This window comes from Grampus griseus (genome assembly GCF_964374135.1).
Source record: "Grampus griseus genome assembly, chromosome: 7".
NCBI lineage: Eukaryota > Metazoa > Chordata > Mammalia > Artiodactyla > Delphinidae > Grampus > Grampus griseus.
Window position 1 is genome coordinate 28,184,854 of NC_139001.1, and position 23,527 is coordinate 28,208,380.

General features: G+C 42.6%; 1 protein-coding gene across 1 annotated transcript in view; it reads left to right on the forward strand.

The window, feature by feature from the left end:
• Positions 1 to 23,527, forward strand: part of PLEKHM3 (pleckstrin homology domain containing M3) — a gene marked incomplete at its 3' end in the record, with an annotated part of 181,701 nt that overhangs the window by 78,846 nt on the left and 79,328 nt on the right. The window contains exons 5-6 of the mRNA XM_082658307.1: positions 3,547 to 3,740; positions 21,870 to 21,933. Of these exons, the coding sequence (XP_082514433.1) occupies positions 3,547 to 3,740; positions 21,870 to 21,933 (258 nt within the window). The remainder of the gene's footprint in view (positions 1 to 3,546; positions 3,741 to 21,869; positions 21,934 to 23,527) is intronic.

Consider the following 23,527-nt stretch of genomic DNA (forward strand, 5'->3'; position numbering starts at 1 on the left):
TCTCCTATTTTAAAGAGTGATGAACAGATAGGTTTTGGTAGAGTTATTAAAAACAGATAGTTTTTGGTAGAGTTATTAAAAAAATAAAAGAAACTGTGAACATAAACAATGGTAAAAAGCACGGAGTAGTGTATCTCGACATCTGAGTTTTGGCTTGAGTTGTGCCACGAGATGACCACAGATAAGTCATTGAAGTTTTCTGGACTCAATTTTCTCTTCTATTAAGTATAGGTAATGGTAGAGAAAAATGTCCCTTCCTCCGGTTGGTGAGTGGGACCTAGGCTGACTTTCATTTCCTACTGCCCCCTCCATACAGCCTGCATGACATTAACCAGCTGCCCTGTCTGTAGTCAGATTGGTTGGGAAGTGGCTGGGTTAAGCAGGTTTTCTCTAGTACTCCATGTCCCAGGGCTTTAATACGCTAACGTGCTGCACTTTAAAACACCAAGAGAAGAATGTGGCATGTGGCGTATTTCTCGTTGGCCCTCAGAACATCTTTTCTGTGTGACTGGTATTCCTTGCCACACAGGTTGAGAAAAAACTGAACTAGATTATCTGTACCCGTTCTTGTTATTCTGAGATTATGTTCTCATCTATTTTATTCTGATACATTTTCCTCCTTTAACAAAAGCTAAAGTCCTCACCACCGGCACATCCTCCTCCTCTGCAAATTGCTGTCTATGGTCACCACATTGCCTCTGCCCCATTGCTTTATTACCCAGGGCTCTTTTTGTGGGGGAACATACCAGGACACCATTCCGGAACCTCTCAGAGTTACATAAACCTGAACATTTGAGAATTTTGTTTTACAGAAGTAGCTGTCACCAGCATAACAAAAGATGTATTATGTTGAAATCTATACCAACGATGCTTAATGTTAAAATCAAATGACAACATGCTTATTTATAAATACATCTGTGTATCTAGGAGATTTGTCATTACTAGTTTGTGGAAAATTATAACCTGATTGTGCCTTTTCTCCAACTCCTCCTGAGTGTGAGATGGATAGGAGACCTGTTTCTACCTGGACCTCTTCCGCCTCAACTCTCTTGAATCATGTTGACGGCAGGGCTGTGGAGAGAGAACCAGTTCACAAACTGCAGCAAAACCACAGTCAGAGACTGGAGTTCTTATAGCTTAAACTATTCTAAGTTAAAAGACCTATGGAAAGACCTATGTTTTATATTAATAATACTAATATCATTAATAAATATTAAATATTATTTAGTAAAATACTAACAGGCCAATAGGTTGGAAAAGTGAACTGTCAACCCTGTAAAAATTGCTTCTGATGTGAGTAGAGTAGGATCATGAAAAAGAATGCCAACTTGAACCGTTCACTTTTTTAAAGGAAAGAATAGTGGGCTTATCCATCTGCACTTATGAGCCGAGTTTTCATGTCAGACACAGCACTCAGGCTTTTGATGTTTTTCATAATTTGGTAGGCAAGAAATAGGACAGTAGCTCTTGGCTCCTAGGTAGAGTGTTATTTGGTGTTCACATATAACTCATGAAGTATTTCTATTAATAAGAAAGAAACTTGCTCTCACATAAACTTCGTCACTTAAGAATATCATTGGCTTCCTTCCTTAAGTAACTATATATTTTTAAAAAGCTTTTTAATTACAGCTGAGTTTGAAAGTAGAATGCTCCTATCAGTATGGAGGGTGGTTTTGAACTTAGGACACTGTATCCCCACTCATTTCCTATTTTACAAAAATAGCGTTTCATGCCAAATATTGAGTTCTCTCAAAAATTCCTTCACTGATGTAAGTGGTCGTTTCTCAAAAAAATGAGCATGTGCCTTGCTGCCAAAAACGGCTCAACATGGCAGGAATTTATTTGTTCACATACTCAGGCAGCCAAGGTCACAATATGCTCTGTATTCTTAACACTGGCTAATAACTTTGTGAAGCAGTGCCTTAGACCTTATTGAAACTAGCTCTGTTTTTGTTTTTAGTAATTTCAGTGTATGAATGCTGATGTCAGTAGCTGCCATCCCATTTGTCTCACTGCTTTTACTGTCTCTGTAAAAGACTTTTTTTTTTTTCCATTTGGGCTTAAGTACCACCTGAAGAGAGAAGCCTTTTAAGGCCTGGGAGACTGGCCAGTGCCCTTTGTCCTTCTGTTCACCTACTAAAAGGTAGCATTGTTAACCTAATTCAGCGGGGCCCTGGCTCAGTATAAACACTGCTCAGTAGAGCCAGAAAGACTAATTGAATTGTACAATACATCACTCTTCAGCAACAGTTTCAAGTGGATTGTACTTCATTTTCCAGAACACCATCCATTTTTTTCCCTCATTTAAGATTTTTAAATATAGCAAATATTTAACCACGATAAACAAAATATTTGAACCCAATTCTGTCTTTCCCCGCTGAACTGTGAGCTACATGAGGACAGGGCCCTGCCTGTTGTGGTCGCCAGTATCAGTGAACTGGTATGTAAAGATTCCCCCAAACTACCCACGGGTTATGCATTATTTAAGCTATTCCCTCTGTATCTCAGATGTGTTTCTTCTATTTATTTCTTTGGATGACAATGACATTTTAAAATCAACTTTCATACTCTTGATGATGACTACCAGAAGTGGATATAGAGTTGGATGGATCTATTGGCCAAAGTCAGCCTAAGCTCAGAGCTGTTCTAATAAGAGCAACTCTTTTCTGCTTATGAAAGTGTGTGTTTGAGCCTATTTTCTATGCACACTGTTCTGCATATAATATCCTTTTTTCCCCTTTTTTGGGAGAGATCCTTTTATTCCTTTTGAATTTTGTAGTATGTGCGTGGTTTACCTATCTTTCTAAAGTGGCTATTTTATAAAAAGCGTTATAGACTATATATACATATAGGTGCACACAGTTTTAGTTTTTAAAGTCAGCATTGTTGTTAAGAGTATTAATGGTGCTTTGTGACCACCTAGAGGGGTGGGAGAGGGAGGGTGGGAGGGAGACGCAAGAGGGAGGGGATATGGGGATATATGTATGCCTATAGGTGATTCCCTTTGTCATAAAGCAGAAACCAACACACCATTGTAAAGCAATTATACTCCAATAAAGATGTTAAAAAAAAAGTCTTAATGAATTCTTTTTAAATTTTTATTTTGAAATAATTATGGATTCACAGGAAGTTGCATAGATAATATAATACAGAGAGGTCCTGTGTATCTTTCACCTACTTTCCCCACGGGTTATATCTTAAATACCTATAGTACAATTAAAAAAACCAAACAAACAGGAAATTGACATTGGTATACTGGGTCTGTATAGTTCCGTGTCATTTTATCACGTGTAGATTTGTGCAATCACATCATGATCAACATACAGAGTTAATGAATTCCTTTCAATGCCCAGGTTACTTTACCAATTGCATTTCTGGAAGAGAGAAAGAAAAGCCACACTTTATACTTAGTTACACTATGGGCTTTTTCATTTGGCTGTGTTCAGAAGATGATGTTATTTTGATATCTAAGCTGTGGTTCCTGGTTGGAGGAGGTGTGGAAAGCCAGGTGATTCGTCAGCGCTGATGGAGCAGTTTCTTTTGTAGGTGTCTAAGCAGGCCAAAGAGTTTCTGGAGTACGTGTACGAAGAGCCCCTGATCGACATCCAGCAGGAGAACCCCATGCTGTACGGACACGCCGAGCCGCTGGCCACCGTGGTGCGCCTGCGGCAGCGGCTGAAATCACTGCGAGCCTATTTGTTCAGCTGCCGGGCAGCGGTGGCCGAGGATCTGCGCCGCAGGTAAGAGTCATAAATGTCAGACGGCGTCGGTTTGTTTTTCTTTTCCCGCCCCGGGAGGGTGGTTAGAGGATCTCCAAGGGCCTTTACAACGTGGAGTGTCTCGAATTCTGTGGCTGTCCCTCCGGGCTCATCTTTGGCTCTTTCCTCCGAGGGCCTCTATCCGGTTGAGCCAAGCACAATGAAAATAATATCTCAGCGTAACTGAAGGCTTTTAACCCATGGATCGAGTTCCCACAATGGTGAAGACCTTTCTTTACCTGTAGGTTAACTTGAGATAATATTCACTGGAGTGTCTTCATTGATCACTTATGTAGTGTTTTATATTTCCCTCAAGTTCAGTTCGTATTATCATCAGGAAAAAATAAGCATGTTTGAAATATTTCATAACTTAAAAACATTTTTTCAATGGGAAATTAGTAGGTGGTTATTCAAATCTTATTTTGCAGACAGAAGCGAACTTGGTAAATGATGCAGGCTGTAGAGCTTGAATTAAAATGCATTAAAAAACAACAACAGGCACAAAACATGAAAAGGCCCAGGATTCTGCCTTTTCATGTTACCATTGACATAGGCTGCTTATCCATAGCTTGGTTATCTCAGAGTTTATGGAACACGCAAGTCCATGCCAGGCTCAGATCCTCAACATAAAAGTGAAGTTAAAATGTGCCTGCTCTCATCAGATTCCTTCTTTTACAGTTAGGTTTTATTGGCATTTAAATTCTCACCCTTGGCATATGTGAACTAGCTTATACTTGAAATAATTGTTGATGGTGTTCATAAGTCCCTAAACATACCTTTTAATTTTTTTTTTTTAGTAGAAATTTAAAGGCATACATTAGTCATGATTTTTGGAGGCAAGTCTATGTGAATAAGAACCTTTGGAAAGTGATATCGTTTGCTATTTGAAATCCAATTAAGATCCAAAGAAACTGACAAAACCCCGGGCATCTGAAGAGATGTTTTGAAAAGAACTAAATGTAGATGGTAAGGGATACATAATATCTAGACAAGCTCTCATAAAATAATAATGAAAAGGCAGCTGCCATAAAGCAAAATACTTCTCAGTGGTAGTCATTCTGTTACCTAGTTGTTTTTCAGAAAGTGCTAGAAAGTGGTCAGGATTTACTCTTGTAAAGTCTAGGCAAATCTTAATTTTAAAGATCAGGGCTTTGCCTGAAAGGCAATAAAATTATGTGTCTCAAACTAATTCACCAACTAAACTAGATACAAGATTTTTAACATTGAAAGTATGTTCTATTACTTTCAGTACCTTTTGGCTTTGCTCAGAGCTGGTTTTTCCTGTGCCTATATTTTTAAATGATATTAAAATCTACACATGGGGGCTTCCCTGGTGGCGCAGTGGTTGAGAGTCCGCCTGCCGATGCAGGGGACGTGGGTTCGTCCCCCCAGTCCGGGAAGATCCCACATGCCGCGGAGCGGCTGGGCCCGTGAGCCACGGCCGCTGAGCCTGCGCGTCCGGAGCCTGTGCTCCACAGCGGGAGAGGCCACAACAGTGAGAGGCCCGCGTACAGCAAAAATAAATAAATAAAATCTACACATGGGAATCATGTTAGATACCTTTATGATATAATGTTTTGCTTTGGTTAAATATGTCCGATCTGGGCACACATTTAGAAGTTAAATAGCAGATCCTGTCTTCATATGGATGACTAAGAATACCTATGCTGTTCCAGCAGTTTGGTGGTTTACCACCATGTACTGTGCCTTATGGCCAGACCACCGGGAAAGGAATGGAAGTTCTAGAAAAAAAGCATTCCTAGGGCTGTGAGAATGAAAATAGTAGTCTTTTTTTCCGTTTCCTTCATTTCTCTTTCCTGGACTTGCTCATGACCGTTATGTAGTGCAGTGCCTGCCACAAGGTGGGTATTCAGTAACTACTGAATGGATGGATGGACGGAGGGATGCGTGATAGTTGGATGTCTGCTACAGTGTCACTTTAGACCACTGAGCAGTGGCTAGTAGCCCAGTTTTGAGGAAGGAGTCACCTTCAAATTCTTCTTTTTCTTACTTCCCCGTGTCACTTAGCACAGTGTTTGACCTATCTGAAACTTTCAGAAATTGTTGAATGAACAAATCAACCAAAGAGCAAACCAAATCAGCCAAAAAAGCATTTCTGTTTCTGGGATAAGTCTCAAATCTTTCCTCTCCTGTTCACTTCCGGTGCACTCCCCTGGTTCAGTCTCGGGACTATTACAGTATCCTTCTGACTTTCTGTCTCACTTGGGTTTCTTTCCTCTCCAGTTGAACCTTCGCATCAGACAAATTATTAAAGCACAAGTATGGAATTAAAGATCTGCCCCAATCTAATCCAGTATATTGTTCTACTCTCTCAAACACTGCACTTCAAACACAAATAATTATTTAACTCTTCCCTCAGTGCATTCTGTTGTGGGAATTAAATGGTTTTTTGCAAGTGAAGGGCTTACAGTAGTGCTTGTACATAGTAAACACTCTATAGATAACCATTATTATTAATACTGCTTTTTAAAAATTTATTTATTTTATTTTATTTTTGGCTGTGTTGGGTCTTTGTTGCCGCACACAGGCTTTCTCTAGTTGCAGCGCACGGGCTTCTCATTGTGGTGGCTTCTCTTGTTGTGGAGCACGGGCTCTAGGTGCACGGGCTTCAGCAGTTGCAGCATGTGGGCTCAGTAGATGTGGCACACGGGCTCTAGAGCGCAGGCTCAGTAGTTGTGGCTCACGGGCTTAGTTGCTCCACAGCCTGTGGGATCTTCCCGGACCAGGGCTCCAACCCGTGTCCCCTGCATTGGCAGGCGGATTCTTAACCACTGCACCACCCGGGAAGTCCTAATACTGCTTTCTTATCCTAGACTGTTCTTGTCTCTAGCTTTTAAAATCTTTGTTAAAAGATTCTCCTTAAAAACTACCCCTGAGGCTCTGTCTACTGGACTCAGGCTCCTTCTGCTACTCACTGTATCAGGAGAGGGGTGAGCAAGAGGAAGTGGGTTGGAGGGCCAGCCGGGCCCAGGGCCTGCAGTTCCTGGGTACGCGGGATGCACTTATCTGAGCGTTTGTTGCATAAAAATAGGTGGAGGGGGCTTCCCTGGTGGCGCAGTGGTTGAGAGTCCACCTGCCGATGCAGGGGACACGGGTTCGTGCCCCAGTCCGGGAAGATCCCACATGCCTCGGAGCGGGCTGGGCCCGTGAGCCATGGCCGCTGAGCCTGCGCGTCCGGAGCCTGTGCTCCGCAGCGGGAGAGGCCACAACAGTGAGAGGCCCGCGTACCGGAAAAAAAAAAAAAAAAAAAAATTGGAGGAGCAGGAGGCTCCCTAAGAGCAAAGGATGAGACAGTGATTCCTACAGCGCCTAGAGGAGGTGATTGATTTTTTTTTAATGTTATTTTAGTTTCTCTATATTTATATACTGTTAACATAATGTTTGGGTTTAGGTTACCATGCTCTCCAACCTGGCACAGAAAAAAGTATACCAGTAGCAAGCAGTACTCCTAACTTTGGGGGGAGGTGGCGAGTTGGAGGGAGGCTAGAAATCATTTTGATTTATTTTGAAATATGACTATTTAGTGAAATATGTCTAAGAGATTTTTCTGGGTTGTTCATACTTCTTACAGCTGGGCCATGCTTACTAATTCCACCTTCTTCAGTGTCTATAAAAATAACCATAGCTACAAAGGGGAACCATTGCCCACCTCACATGCTAAAATTCCTGTCACCAAAAGCCATCTCTTGCCTATCAATCATCTTTCACTTTTATATGGAATCTGACTTTTTAAAAACAAAATTAGCCCACAGTACTTTTAGTGATGATAAGCATGTTCAAAAACACTACTTAAGGTTCCCTTTGTCTCATCTGCGGGCACCACATCTAGAGTGGGGTGGTTTAAACAGTGAGAAGCACCTGCTGGGCACAACTAACCATACGTATCCTCGATAGAAGTTAAAAGAGGGAGGAGTTGATGAGCAACAGGGGAACAAAACTAGAGCAAGAGAATCCAGTTCTTATCTAGTCGTAAAAGGCATTCTCTCCCTGCCTGGTTTTTACCTCCATATAAAAGTCATTAATCTCCAGCAAGTAGGCCCAACATGCTGAAGACCTGTCAGCGCCATATAAACAGAATAAAGCAAACTGTTAATACTGCTGTCATGAGGAAACTGGAAACAGACTGATTAATCATAGTGGCGCTCAACCGCCAGGGAGACCACTTCGGTCGTCGCCTTATTAGGGAAGTCCCAGTTGGCTTTTAGACCAATCACTACGATGACCATCCGGTTTGTATCCTCACTGTTTTTGTTATTGTTGTTAAATGAACGCCTTGTTCTTGAACCCATACCGCAAATCTTGACTGGCAGGGGTGATTAGTTTAGAAAAAGTCAGCATCTTCCATGAAATCTAAAATGTTTATAGTGCCGACCATTGACCGTTTCTGAGGACTCCCAGATGGCGAGCGACCCTGCTGGATTGATTCAAGGCCTATTTAACTTTTCAAGAGAGAAATTATTTACAGTGTCCACATGTAAAGGTGCATGAAGTACTCTGTGGAAGATCTTGGCACTGTCAGGACACATCCGGAGCAGCTGCCATTAAGGATGTCTTCAGGAGGGACCCTAAGAAAAGCTGGGAACACAGGAATAGTGGGATACGTGTGTAAATCATAGTCACAAAAGGGCACCTCGGGGCCAGATTTGGCCCTCAGACATGTTCTGTTTGGCCTTTCAGGGATGGCCCCCACCAGGTTTTAAAGTTGCAAAATACTAGCTAACATTTAAATAATTAGGAGTTTGCATGCTCACACAAAGTAAAACTCTCTGGTTTCTCTTAAGAAATCAGAAGCTCTGATTACACAAAAGCTTCCCTCATTCCTGGATGCAGCAATCAGCTTTACATACTGGACTCTGCACTTTCCCATAGTCTCTACCCCTCCTACCTTCTCCCCAAACCCACTGGCATTGGGTACATAATATGTTGCTGCCCTGCTTGTCTTATCCTCAGCCCATTTCATTTATTTATGATGGTACCTGGGCCCATGTGAGATCATTATGATTTAATCAATTAAAAAGTACTTTCCCGTAAATATTGATATATTATTTGCTCCTATAACAGCCCTTCAGATGGGTTAGACAGATGGTATTTACAAAGAAGGGAAAGAACTGTGACTCTGAGATGCTGCGTGACTTGCCTGAGGTGACAAAGCTGGTAAGGAGCAGAGTCCACACGTGGAACCAGGTTTTCTGATGCTCAAATTGCTGCTGCTTTCCCCAGTGTATTTGCTGGTGGCCATGACGTCCAGGAGTTTCTAGATTCTTCAGAGGAAGGAACTGCTTTTATATCTCCTGAAGCCTTGATTGAGGTCATCTAGGAGGGTGTGAAGGAGGGCGGGGAGGTGGTAGACAGTAATGTGCCTTGAGTGGGAAGGTGCAATTGCTGACCCAGGCACTCCTGTGCTCACTGCCAGCGCCAGCCTTGGAGAACAAGGCATGACAATTGGCTTAGCGCTAATGAGTGCAGTTTTCTCTAGGTCTGTGTTTACCAAACCTTTTCATTCCATAGACCTGTAAATGTAGAGGTATCTGTAGGGTTGTCTTATCCATGTCTTTTGCTAAAACAAATATCCACCTATTTTTCACCATCATTTCATAAAAGAACGTAGTAATGCTAAAAAAAAAACAAAAACAGGCAGACAGCAATGAAACAACTTTTTAAAGTCAAATAGATTTAAAATTCATTCTACTATGCTTTTTCTTTTCTCATTTTGCCTTGGATTGCTAAAAACATCACCAGACCAACACCAGCTGTTGGGACTAACTTTTCAGAAATCCCGATTTAAGTTAAATGTTCTGTTCTGAGTGCTGAAGTGAAATCATCTAGTCCAAAGAAAGACATCAGAGAAATTAATTAGTGGATGCCTGAGTGTTTCCCATTCTCTATCATTAACAAATGATTTGGGGATTGGGTGCCTGGTGAATCCAAAGTTCCTATTGTGATACGTATTTAAAACTAGTTTCTCTCCAACACTAGTCGAGGCCGGTAAGCAATGTTCACGCCTATCCTTCCGGTTACTTAGAGCACAGTTGTGATGGTTCTGGGGGAACAGGTAGTCCTACTTGTTTGTTAAGTTTAGTTCTTGGCTTGGACCATTCTGACCAGCTTGAATTGGGAAGCTCTAGACAATACCAAACGTGATTCTTCTGCCTTCTAAGTCACCTTTTCCTGTCTTTGGTCTCACATTTTATTTGAAATTATAATTATATCCAGAATTAGTTCTCACTGCAATATCAGCTTTACTGAACGGTGAGAAATTTCTATCATAAAAACAGCCATTTTTATTACCATTATTTATCCTGGTGAGTGCCAGAAAAAGATGAGTGTGTGTGTGTGTGTGTGTGTGTGTGTGTGTGTGTGTGTGTGTGCACACGCGCACGTATCCTGTCAGACTCTCCTTGCCTCCTCTTCCTTCAAGCAAAATTTAGCAGCTTGCTTAGCACTTAGGAACAGTCCCCAGAAATGTCACCTGATTCACCAAGATTCCCTGCCCACTCCTTCGCTTGTTACCCCCAGGGAAAGCTGTCTGTCTGGCTAGTGAATTCACTGGACAGGAAGCTAAGTCCAAAGGGTGAAACCTCCTTTGGATGTCCACTAGCGTCTCAAATTTAATATGTCCCAGGGCTTCCCTGGTGGCGCAGTGGTTGAGAGTCCGCCTGCCGATGCAGGGGACACGGGTTCATGCCCCGGTCCGTGAAGATCCCACATGCCGTGGAGCGACTGGGCCCGTGAGCCATGGCCGCTGAGCCTGCGCGTCTGGAGCCTGTGCTCCGCAACGGGAGAGGCCACAACAGTGAGAGGCCCGCGTACCACAAAAAAACAAAAAAACAAAAACTTAATATGTCCCAAACTGAGCTAGTAGCCCCTCCTCCACTCCTGTAGCAAACTGCTCCTACTGCAGGCCCCCCATTCGCCTACCAGCACCTTTACCCATACGGCTCTTCATGCCAAACATCTTTCTCCCACATTCCACACCCAACCTATCAGCAAGTCCTATCAGCGTCACCTTCAAAACATGTCCACTCAAAATCACCACAGAATCATCACTTCCACTGCTACCACCTGAGTCCAAGCCACTGTCATTGTTCCCCTGGATTTTTGCAGTAACTGATCACCCCCTTCAGTCTGTTCTTCCGGCTACAGCTATAGTTAATGTGTACATTAGATGATATCACCTCTGATTCAAACTATCTAATAGCGTCACCTCTCAATCCAAGTAAAAGCCAAGGACATATAAGCCTGGTTCCCCATCACCTCTCTGCCCTCATCTCCCAGTACGTTCCCCCTCCTTTACTCTGTTCCAGTCATACCAGCCTTGTTTTGCTCCTTGAGCATATGCCAAGCAGGCTCCCATGTGAGTTTCTATGCTCATTTTCCTCTTCCCCAGATAGTGGTGTAGCTGGCTTCCTTACCTCCTTCAGGTCTGTATGCAGCTGTCACGTTCCTGAAGCATCCTTGACCACTTTATTTAAAATTTTTGCACACACTGCCCGCCCCGCCGCCCCACACTTTCTCTCTTCATTCTCTGCTTATCACCACATAAAGTGGTGTTTGATTTTTGTCTGTCCCCCTCTCTGGCGCCATCACGTATGGCTAAGGCGGTCATGCTTTGCTCAGCCTGTGCAGCCGTGTGCAGAGGCCCTGCCCTCACCACTAGAATGTAAGCGACAGAAGGTCATGCCTTTTTATCTGTGTTGCTCACTGCTCTATCCCCAGGGCCTAGAACCATACCTGACATAGAGTGGGGGCAAATAAATATTTGGTGAACAAGTTAATTAAATAAATAAAGTACTGTTACCAACATTCCGCCCACTTAATTGGGTCAAACAGTTTTTCATATTACCAAAAATACTGTTCATCATAGAAAACAAAAATAAGAAAGTCATCCATTATCTTACCACTTTGGTGCATATCCTTTCATACTGCTTCCTCTGCAGATTATTTTTTTCCCTAAAAAATGGTTTTATACTGTACCTACTACTTTTAACCCAATCACTTCACTTAGTATATTGTGAACATCTTTTTATGCCGGTAAATATTTGTCTAAAGCGTCATGAATCACTGAGTGAAAATGGTGTTTTGATGCATGAGCATACTGATACACCCTCGATCTGGGAAGAAGTAGGTGAGGATATTACTCAGTGTGCCCAACAAAAGATCGCACGAGCTGGGGGAGATCATAGCAACACCTCCTCTTCTCCCTACCTCCCAATAAGTCAGACATATTAGGTAGAGGGGTCATCTGTTACAGAGAAAGGATTTCATGCTCTTGTGACTCGAATACACTTAATGTAGGAGGCTAGCTCATTGAGAGCCTATCTCCTCGGGCAGCCTCATTCTTAAAACACAATCTATGCAGACTTGATTTGCTGTGTCTCTGAACTGCAAATGAGCAATGTCTTATAAGCAAAATCTAAGATCCAAATGTGCCATTGATTATTAGCCAAAGTCTGGTTAATATTGGCTTTTAGAAGAATAAGCCCATTTTAGCCATAATATTATCACTAAATTAGTCTCATTAAAGACCAGTGGTTATTAGCACTTCAAGCAAATAGATAACACTTCTTTAAGCTCAGTAAATGAACACAGCTCTTTATGTTCTCTGTAAGACTTAATATTAGCCAGACTTTGTAGCTAGTTTTCAAGTTAGCTAATTAAAAGTGTCATTGGGGCTTTACTCTCAACAGATTAGCTGCATGAATCTATCAGGGCTCAAACTACTAAAACACAGGATGTTATTTTGATAGATTTTGAAAGCAACCGTTCTCAGTCTCCTTCAAGAATTCCTTTTCCCTCGGATGACTTCTAGTACTAAGGTTTTCAAGTCGTCTAACCTCCTGATCTCCTGATAGCCCCTCCCCCTTCCTTCATTTTCTCCAGAGATCTCATTCAGCAAATTTTATAAATATATATGCTGATAGCAACACTCTAAAAAGGAGTTATAGACTATCTAAAAAAGTGTCATTCAAAGCTAAACAGACTGATAACAACTTTGAAAAAGGAGCTCTGGCAAGTTATATATTAATTTTACTGTAACATACATGTAGCTTTTTATTTACCAAGAAATCCTTCAGAAAGTTAAAAAGTGTTTTATTCTAAGATTAAATGAAATCTATAAATTATCTAAAATCATTTTCTAAGAGACAACAAAAAAATAAAACTCATGGCAGGAAAAGTGTTATATTCTTGGAACCGTTGAATACTGTAAGAATTTGAGCTAAGATCTATAATGTGATATAATCTGTCACTTCTATAATCAGACCCCAGAATAATCACAACCCAAATTACTTCCCAAGTATTTCTACTCCGGGCTTTAGATTGTTGCTAAGAAACTTAAGCACAATTTCTGAAAGAGCTGGTAAGAGACCCTTATTTCCCATACCTATCTTCCAAGATATAATATCTGATGCAATCTTGCCACTTTTTCACCCAATGAGATTAGCAAAATGAGGTATCTACTGAAATGATTGAAGCTTGTTTCTTCCACATGGGTTGCTATCGCAATATCTGCCTTTGATTTAAAATTGTTTTTCCATTAGCTGGGAGCATGGTTGGACATACGAGTCCTGTCCACATCCAGTCTAATGTAACTATTTCAGGAAGTGTTTGCAGCTCATATCAAGAACACCAAATTGCATCTCCCTAGGGATGCTTCACAGTGCTTTTTGCTGATTTCAGTGTGGGTGCGTGTGCCCTCCAAAGGAAAGATACTGCAGCCCTCTCAATTCTGTACAGATTACCTAACCTGGAGCACATATTCTTGGAGAACACGGTAATATTTCATAAATAAATGGTTTTCCTTTCTAAATTATTCCTTATGCACTTCTACCTGTATTCTTCCTTTAGACTCTTATGATTTAGAATCAAAATTGGAGGTTTTCCTTTGGTGTTATCTTTTTTTTTTTTTTTTTTTTTGCGGTACGCGGGCCTCTCACTGTTGTGGCCTCTCCCGTTGCGGAGCACAGGCTCCGGACGCGCAGGCTCAGCGGCCATGGCTCATGGGCCCAGCCGCTCTGCGGCATGTGGGATCTTCCCGGACCGGGGCACGAACCCGTGTCCCCTGCATCGGCAGGTGGACTCTCAACCACTGCGTCACCAGGGAAGCCCTGGTGTTATCCTTTTTATTGTGTGTGTGTGTGTAAGAGAGAGAGACAGAGACACACGACACACAGGAAGGGAGGGAGATCTTTCCTTTAAAGCCTGTCTATTACATGTGCTGAGATATTTTCATTCAGACTTTTTTCATTTTAATCATTGGGTTTTTTAATGCCAGTTATGCAGCTCAAATAACTGAGCTTCAGGGAAATGGCGATATTACTGAATCTATCAAAATCCTGCAAAGGGTGTGCCTGACTTAGTCCCTTTTCTCTCATGAGCATCAGGGCTTGGTGGGAACTGAGTTGAAGTTCCCAGAAATTAGTCAGGTTAAATGAGTCTTGATGTATTTGACTCAGTGTCCTGGTCCAAAATAGAAGAGGACCCCCTACGTGTTTTATATAGACTACTGCCTTTGATTTCTTAGGCCATTATTTCTGCATTTTTAACCCCAAGTACCAGCTGTGTAATATAAGGGAAATGAATCATATGTGACCTTCTTCCCTTTTGATTTTCATCTTTTCTTACTTTTCTCATTGGAACAATCTATAAATGAAGCCTAAGTTACCCTCTCAGTATGTCAGGAAATCCTAAAGGTGATAAAACAGAAAATGTTGGCACTAGAAACAGCTGTGCTAGCTGGTTTCCATGATCCTTTAGCAGGTTTCTTCATTGTTCTTTGGTATCAGAGAACTTGACAGTGCCACCTGCCAGTGATGCAGTTTCCCTTGATGGGTGAGTGAAGTGTGGGGTTGACTCTCCTTATCACGTTTGTCCTCTGGCTTTGACATCAGGGCCAACCAGAAGAAGTTGCACTGGCATGAGCAGGGCTGTCCTTGTGGTTGGCTTCTTGGTGAAATGCTGTCAGACCTGATGATGAATAGGCCTACAGTACAGTGAGGTCACTTACCGCACAGAGAACCCTAAACACAGCCGCCTCACCAGAAACAAAAGGCAGCACCATCCCGCAGCAAAGAGGCCGTTTACCAAAGGATTGCCAAGTCAGACAACTAGCTGTAATCTGTAGCTTTCCGTTCCTAACATGTTGAAGTTTGGACGGAACATTGGAGAAATTAGTAGTTAGTTACCTTTTACATAACATTTTAGTAGAAACTTGAAGCATTTCAAAATGCAGAGTGTGTGTATAGGTACGTGCACCCTCACACACACACAAATGTGTATTTGGAAGAGCTCCTAGCTGGGTCCACATCCCATTTCCTCTAGGCCTTTACTAGCTCAGGCTCTGTCATTTTCCTTACTTTTCTATCTGCAGCTTTGGCTTCTATACTAGCTTCTTCATTTTAGCATATAGATATGCCCAAGTGGCTCCCATCTCTAAGAAAAGAATCCTTTCTTAGTCCTGCATCCTTCTGTAGCTACGGCCTAGTTTCTCTCTTTTAAAGTTAGTTTCTTAAAAGAATATTCCACAGTCCTTCACCCCTCTGCAGTCTGGTGTCCCTCTTCCTCCTGGATACTGTCCTAAGGTCACTGGTGAATTCCCCTTTGCCAAAACCAGCAGGCACCTTTCAGGCCTCATGAGAGTCTTCCCCGGATTATGTGACCTCTCCTCTGCCTCTGATGCCATTGACCCTCTTTGTCCTTGAAATTGTCTCCTTCCTTGGCTTCCTGGATGCTGGCTCTTCCGCTTTTTCTCCTGTCAAACTGCTTCTTCCCAGCTTTCTTCCTGTGGCCGTTCCTTTAATAGTATTGTTTTGCCAGTGTCCAGTCTTTTCCGTTGCACTCATGTGTACTGTCTCGGGGTCTTCCTCATTTTCATGTCTTCACCTGTAGGCACACAGCTCTCCTCCCTGGACTCACAGATGACTCCACTTGGACATTCCACACCTCTGCCCCGACAGCTGAGCCACCCTTTCTCCCCAAAGGTGACTCCTCCTCATTATTCCCTGTGTTAGTAGATGGAACTTCCATTTACCTACTGGCCCAGCTGGAAAACCACGAGCAGTGCCAGGCTCCTTCCCAGCCTCCGTTTCCCATTAGTCTTCATGACCTGTGGATCATTGGAGAAAGCTGTCTGTGGTAGGCCATTTCTCTCCAACCCTAGGGCAACCGTTTAAATTCTGTTCAGGCCCCCAACATTTCTCACCTAGTTTATCTCCAGAATTATCCATCTCTTCAGTCTTTTCCCCCTTCTGCTGTCAATGATCTTTTAAAGGTGCAAATCTAATGCTGTCCCCTTCTCTTGCTTGAGGCACTCATCTCTTTGTGGGTAGGCTCTTCTCTAGGCATCTAAGCCCTCGCATGTCTGGCTACACCCTAACTTCCTGAGCTCACACCCTGCAGTCCCCCCAGCCCCCAGCATGGACACATATACACATATATACGCATACAGAGCCTGTTCCCTGAAAGAATTATGTTCGTCCTGGCCTCTCTGCTCTTAGCCATGCTGCACCCTCTACCTGCAATATCCATTCTTCCACTCCTCCAGATGGATTCTGACCTGTCGGTTCTCTGAGACCTTTCTTGAACAGGTGTCCTGCAGGCTCCACTCAGCCCTGCACTCCACGCTGGAGCTGGAGCTGTCTGTTTACTTGTCTGTTTATCTCACTTGTCTGTATGTATTGGAAAAAAAACCGTGTCTTCTCCAAATTTTCTGCCACATACATACCCAGCATCCGCTCATTGCAGTGAAAGTGTGCGCTGATTTTAGCTTCTGATTTTAGGTTCTTAGCTGTAGTGACGAGTCACAGAGGTCATAAGACGGGGCTTCATCTGCATTAAATTCCTGGGCCATATGGTGATCACAAGTTGTGTTTTCTGACCAAAACATGCAAACAATCATCCATCCTTTATTGAATACATTAATAGTAAAATTATCAAATGAGTTCTGCCATGGCTCTCAAGGGGGTGCCAAACCTTGCCTCCCAGACGTGAGTGGGTCCCCTAGCAGTGCCCGAAGTGGCTGCAGGTTCATCTCTGGTCCCCTGCAGAGCCCTATCCTCTCCTAGTCAGATCTGCCAGAGGCAGCTTAATGCTACCCAAGCACACCGCAGGCCTCCGGGTTCTCCACAATCCCTTCCACAACTGAGCCCTGGGAGGCCCTGCTTGTTCCATCCATTTCCTAAAGAGCTCCTGTCAGACGGGCCAGGTACAAGGCCAGTTCCTTGTACACCAAAGCCACAGTGGGGGAAACCCTGGGGATCACCCAGATGGGATGTTGCCTGTGCTTTTCGGGGCTTGGCTTTTATATCATTATTTGCCCTGCACTTCCCCTGTGGACATCAGCCTAAAGAAGATATTCAGAGAAAGACAAACACTGTATGATATCACTTATATGTGGAATCTAAAAAATACAACAAACTAGTGAATATAACAAAAAAGAAGCAGACTCCCTGATACAGAGAACAAACTAGTAGTTACCAGCGGTGGAGGGCGGACACAATATAGGGTGGGCGTGGGTGTAGGAGGTATAAGCTAGTAGGTGTAAGATAGGCTACAAGGATGTGTTGTACAACACGGGGAATATAACCAGTATTTTGTAATAACTGTAAATGGACTGAAACCTTTAAAAAAAATTTGTAATTTAAAAAAGAAAAGATATTCCAAGAATGTCGTGCCAATTCAGCCTGCCTTGACGGCTCCAGCAATGAAAAAGAGGAACAAACTGACGGGGTCATCTGGCCCCGCCTTTGAAATCCTTTCCTCCTCTAAGCAGAAGAGCAAGCCCCTACCTCTAAATAACTGCAACAGATCTTTTTCTTCTTTTATTTACATTAAAATGCATCCCTGTAAGAGACACATTTTAATGCTGCTCAGTCTTCCCTCTCAGGAAATTTATTCTCATATTTGACTTCAATGCTTTCTTGATATAATTTCCATCCTCAGAGAGAAGAAAAGCTGATTGGCATTATCTATCTTAAAAGTCTGTATTTTTTATGGCCACCAGTAAATCTCCTGGACACAACATCTTCTCCAAACACAACAAGCTCAGTTCCTTTATCTTTTCTGCATATATTGCATTTTCCAGTTCTTTGTGTCGTTAGGCTGACCTCTTGTAAATTATAGTCTTAGACACTGAAGAGTGCCAGAGAGGAGACAGCAGATACGGTGCTTCTGGAGGGGCTTAGAATCGCTTCCAGAGGGGAAGAGAAAATAAATATGTGAAATATATTTACACACAGAAACACTACATACACAGCTCACTTTAGCTGTGTAAATAATGTTTAAGGAGTATTAGAGATTACTGTGTCCAAAGTTGGCCGGTTATTGTGAGAAGAGTAATGAACAGTGTTTGGAGGCAAAGGGGACCCAGCCTAGAGAGGAGAAATTGGAAATTCTCTTTGCTGCTCATCAGTTGTGTTCACTGGACATATCCGTCTCCAGCCCTTAGCACAGCACCTAGCTCATTTTAGGCACGCAGTAGTGTCTGTTGACTGGATAACGAACTGACTAGCTGTAGTACTCTAATAAGTGTATACCAGTATGATTCCATTTGTAAATTTGCAGTTAATTCTTATATCCTGTACTCTCAGTCGTGGAAGTTTTAGGACTTTAGAGAAGAACTTTAAGGAGCAAACATTAACGATATGCTACCCTGCATTTGTCCCTGCTAGAGTTCATTTCAGTCACCTTCCTTCTGACTCTTTCTCCAGCTGGCCTACATGTGTATAAACCAATGGAAAAGGCAGGAGCTCATCTTGAAATGATTTTCCAGCCTGCTTGTTTAGTTCAGTCCGTCTGTTTCTCAGCCCTGCTGCCACATTGCCTTCATTTTACTTTACTTAAGGGATTTCATTATGAGGCAATTGCCTCTGAAAAAGGTTATTCCTCCCATTCAACCACACTTAGACATCCTCTGTCCCCATAGTAGATTATCATACTTTGCTACCCTAGTGACCTCCACTGAAAGACTGCGTCCTAGGCTTGCTTTTCTGCACGTGATGTTTGGGTCTCAAGTCATCTTGCAAATACTGATATACATTTTTAAATCTATAAATGCAATCTCGTGTTCTGGATTGGATCCTTGAACAGAAAAAGGACATTAGTGAAACAACTGGTGAAATCTGAATACGGTCTAATTTACATAATAGTTCATTTCTTAGTTTTGATCAATGCACCATGGTTGTGTAAGGTGTTACCATTAGGGGAAGCCAGGTGAAGGGTATAAGGGCACAAACATTTCACAAAAGGAGGAAATGTTAGGAACTCACGTACACGTGAACATCCTGATTATTTTCAAAACAATTTTTCAAGCATGAGAAAAATTGCAGACTACCAAAGTGTACTTCAGATAATTCTAGGCTTTGTAAGGTAAAAAAAAGTAAAAACCCCTGTTCACACTCAGCCCCGCTTCCGTTCATTTTCCTCCAAGGTCTGCTCCCTCCGTTCCCAGAGCTTCAGCTGTCCCTTCTGTGCGGCTGTCAGAAGTGCCCCTGGCTCTTCCACATCTCTCGCCCCACATCCGCAAGGGCCACGCCTGCTGTCCTCCACACAAGCACTTGATATTCAGCACAATTAAATCTCAATGCTTTTCCCCCTCCCCCCAGCAGCCTGCCCTGTGTTGGCCAATGACATCACCATCCTGTCTCCCAAGCTAGGACTTCAGAGTCGCCTTCAATTCCAAATGCTGTCAGTTCTTCCAGAAGTTCTCCTGTGTCTACACACTCACCCCTTTCGCTTTCGCCTTGTGGTTACCCTGGAAGAGCCGCTGGGGTACGTGGTCAGGACTGTCCCTGCCTGCAGTCTCTCCACCCTCCCGGCTGCCTTCAGGAAGTGGGCATGACCAAACGCGTCAGTGTTACTTTCCTTCTTTTAAAAAGGACCAATGGCTCTATATTGCTGCTGGCCTGAACAGTCATAAACACCTACCTGGAAGAGAGATGTATTATATAGCTATATTAGATGGTCAGCTCAAACCCACCTCCCTCCTTCCTCCACCTTCATCTCCTGGAAAGTAGAAGCACAGGCCTTTGGCGTCAGAAAGTCCTGGCCTTGAATCCCAGCTTGTGACCCTGGGCAAATTAGTTTTTGCCTCTGAGCCTCAGTTCCCTCTCACATAAAATGGAGGTTGTACTTACCACGCGGGGTTGTTGTGAGAATTAAATGATGTACGTTGAGGGCCACACCTGAAGCAGACTTCTCTTATTGTTAATCCTGTAGGGGGTCATGAGGAGTAGCCCTCTCGACCATCTCTGTCATACGTGTGTGTTATTGAAAATGGAAGTTGGTCATGTCTCATGGTCCCTCCTGGGACCGTGGTCTACCTTCTACAGTAGGGGGCCCTCTTTGTAGGGAAGCTTCATCCCACATGGAGGGATTGAGCACTTTCCCTACACCCTCCCCAGCTGGGCTGGGACTATGTGCTGCTACCTGCCACAGGTTCGGCCCCAAACCATTAGAGTTGAAGGGAGCCTACCCTTAGGAACTGAATTTTATTCCCCAGAGTATAAGGGCCGTGTCACTCACTTGGTCCGTTCGCACTCTTGTGGATGAAACAGGAATTTTCAGCAGAAATCTTCAGAGCCTATCATATATTTATCAGGAGTGCTCCAAACTAGAATATGCCTGTCCCAGACCTCCATGGGGGATGAACTTCACCTAATTGGCCCAGTGCCCTTTTTTCAGTGGCCTAGTACAGGAGCTGGTGCACAGTTGTGCTTAACCAGAATTGGATGGCTAGATAGATGAATGGAAGGGTAAAGGACTTAATCTCTAGGATTTGTCCAGTAATGCATACTTAATTGAAAGACTGAGTAATGAATTCCCCAACAAGCTACGAGTTAGGCCAGTGGTTCTAAACCTTGGCTGCACTAATCACCACAAGAGTTTTCGTTTGAGGACTGATTTCTGGGTTCTACCCATACTTATGCCCTATTATTTTCAAAAGCTTCCCAAGTGATTCTAATAGACGGCCAAGGTTGGGACCTACCATGCTAGACCAATCTAAAAATATGTACCCTGTGCATATAACTCTTATTTTCATGTTACCATGTTGTGTTGTAATGATCAATTTATGTATCTTTCCCTAGCTTGACTTTATTCTCCTTGATATGCTCTGATATGCTCAGGTACTGTGACTGTCTCACTCATAATTCATAATTCCTAGTGCCTTGGCACAGTGCTTGGCATGTAGCAGATAGTCATAAATGTTAATTGAGTTGGTGGCTTCTTTCATTTAGGTGGTATTATGCAATTTTCTTGTATCCTAAGACAAAGAGAAAATGCTAGCACCATGAGTTTTGTTTTGTGTATACGTGTGTGTGTGTGTGTGTGTGTGTGTGTGTGTGGTGTTTTCTAACCATCTATGCTTCGGTACCTGTTTGCTTGTCCCTAACTGATTTGTTTTTCCTGTTCACTCACCGTCATTTATCCAGATGCTATGAATTGACAGTAGCCAAAGATATTGGACTTTGTCAGGGAGTCTCAATTTGAAATATTTTGTCCCATTATTCCCATCTGTACATAGGTTCCAAAACTCATCACTGTGCACGTAAGAGGATAGCTCACTAAGTGGTGTTTGGCACTGCCATCTCCCTTAATGAAAGCCATAGGAGCCTCCAGGCAAAGACACCCAGGTTGCCCCCCCAACTGATTTTCTCAACTCTAAAATCTATTCATCTAGACATAGACTAATAGAGCTGGAAAGAGATTTAAGACACCAAGTTCAGTCACCTTCATTAACCAATGAAGGATCTGAAGCTAGGTGGGTTTTAAGACTTCCCTGAGATGACACAGTTTGTTAGGGACGCAGCTGGAACAGGAAACCTGGCACTCTGGTCCTCAGGCCTGGACCATTGCACTGTGCTCCTAGCACCCTGGACTACATCAGAAATCAAAGATCACACCCTTACTCCGTTTTTGGTATTTGTGTTAGAAAGAAAAGTATCTGGAAAAAGGTATTATTACAGGTTTCTCAGAGGATGTGGGGAGGAAGAGTATTAGGTGGAAAGGGATTCTTGAATGAGACTTGGAAACTTCTCAGAAAAAGTGTGTTTTGTGGCAACACCACAATTTATCTGTGTTTCTGTCTGTTTTCAGAATTTTCCCCAGAGAATACCTCCTTCAGCAGATCCACCTGTATTCCCTCGCTGATCTGCAGCAGGTAAGCACTTAGAGGGGCCATTTCATTTCTGTTTTCTCCCTGGGAAAATGTTTTTGTTGATTATGGCTTTGGCACTGAATTCTGCCCTCATTGGAGTAGTTTTATTCACAAGCCCTAATAATCAATTATTTTCTGTTCAGAATGAGAAAAGAAAACTTAGTATAAAAAGATATTCTAGGACAATAAGAAATGCTGGCAAGGATATAGAGAAACTGGAGCTCCCATACACTGCTGGGAATGGAAAGTGGTGCGGCCACTTAGGGAAATAGTTCGGCAGTCCCTCAAAAAGTTAAACGTAGAATTACCCTGTGACCCAGCAATTCCACTGCTAGGCATATACCCTAGAGGGTTGAAAACATATGTCCACATAAACACTTGTACAGGAATGTTCAAAGCAGCATTATTCATAACAGCTAAAGAGTGGCAACAACCCAAATGTTCATCAGCTAATGAATGGATAAACAAAATGTCATATATCCACGCAGTGGAATAGTATTCGGCCATAAAAAGGAGTGAAGTACTGATACATGCTACAGCACGGATGAACCTTAAGAACAGCACGTTGAAAGAAGCCAGACAGAAATGAATACCTATTTTATGATTCTTATTTTATGTGGACTTCTCTTAGGATGTCCGAAATAGGCCAATCCATAGAGACAAAGTAGGTGAGTGGTTGCCAGGGCCTGGGGAGAGCCGGGCGTGAGGAGTGGCTGCTGATGGTGTGCGGTTTCCTTTGGGGCTGATGAAGGTGTTCTGGAATTAGTGGTGATGGTTGCACAACTTTGAAACTATACTAAAAGCAGCCAGTGAATTGTATACTTTAAAAGAGTCAATTTTATGGTATGTGAATTATATCAACAAAAAAAGTTGTACAAGGGAAAAAAAGATATAAAAGGCAATGAATATATTAAACTCTTTGACTTGTGCTCACGTCAAACAGTTGGATGACGCTAAATTTTAGTAAAACACAACAGAGCATGTAAGAGTCAAAATCATCTTCTTATACTTTTATTTGTGTACGTATCTCCTTTTAATGACTGACCAGGTTAGCAGCCGGGAAGAAAACCAACATTTTGTCTGTTCAACCCAAAACTCTGAATATGTTAAGCTTTGGTTAATCATTTAAATCAACAGCTCACTCCCTAAGAAGCTTTCAGACACTACATGAAAGCATTGCTTTCTTTTCCATATATTGTGGATTCTTTCAAGAGTCAATGACCAAAAAAAAAAAAATTGTGACAACTTTCAGAACATCTCAAACTGCTGTGATTCGGTTCTTTTGTTTCTTGCTGTTTTGTCCAGAAGAAATGAGGTCAACTTAATCTGTGTTCAGATCCTTCACTCATTTTTCAAGACTTAAAAAATAAGTAAAACCTTGAAAAGTAATTTAAACTAAGAGTTTTGTGTTCTCTTTATCCCACCAGAAGTAGGCAGGTTATTTTAAAAGGTAGAAATAGTTCTAGAGCATTTTAGTTGGAGAGGGTGAGAGAATACTAGGGTTTTAATTTCCACTTGTACATCCAGTTTAAACCTATTTGCACATATCAGCTCCTTCCCCTCCTTCAGTCTTGCTGTCCTTTACTACGTAATCAGG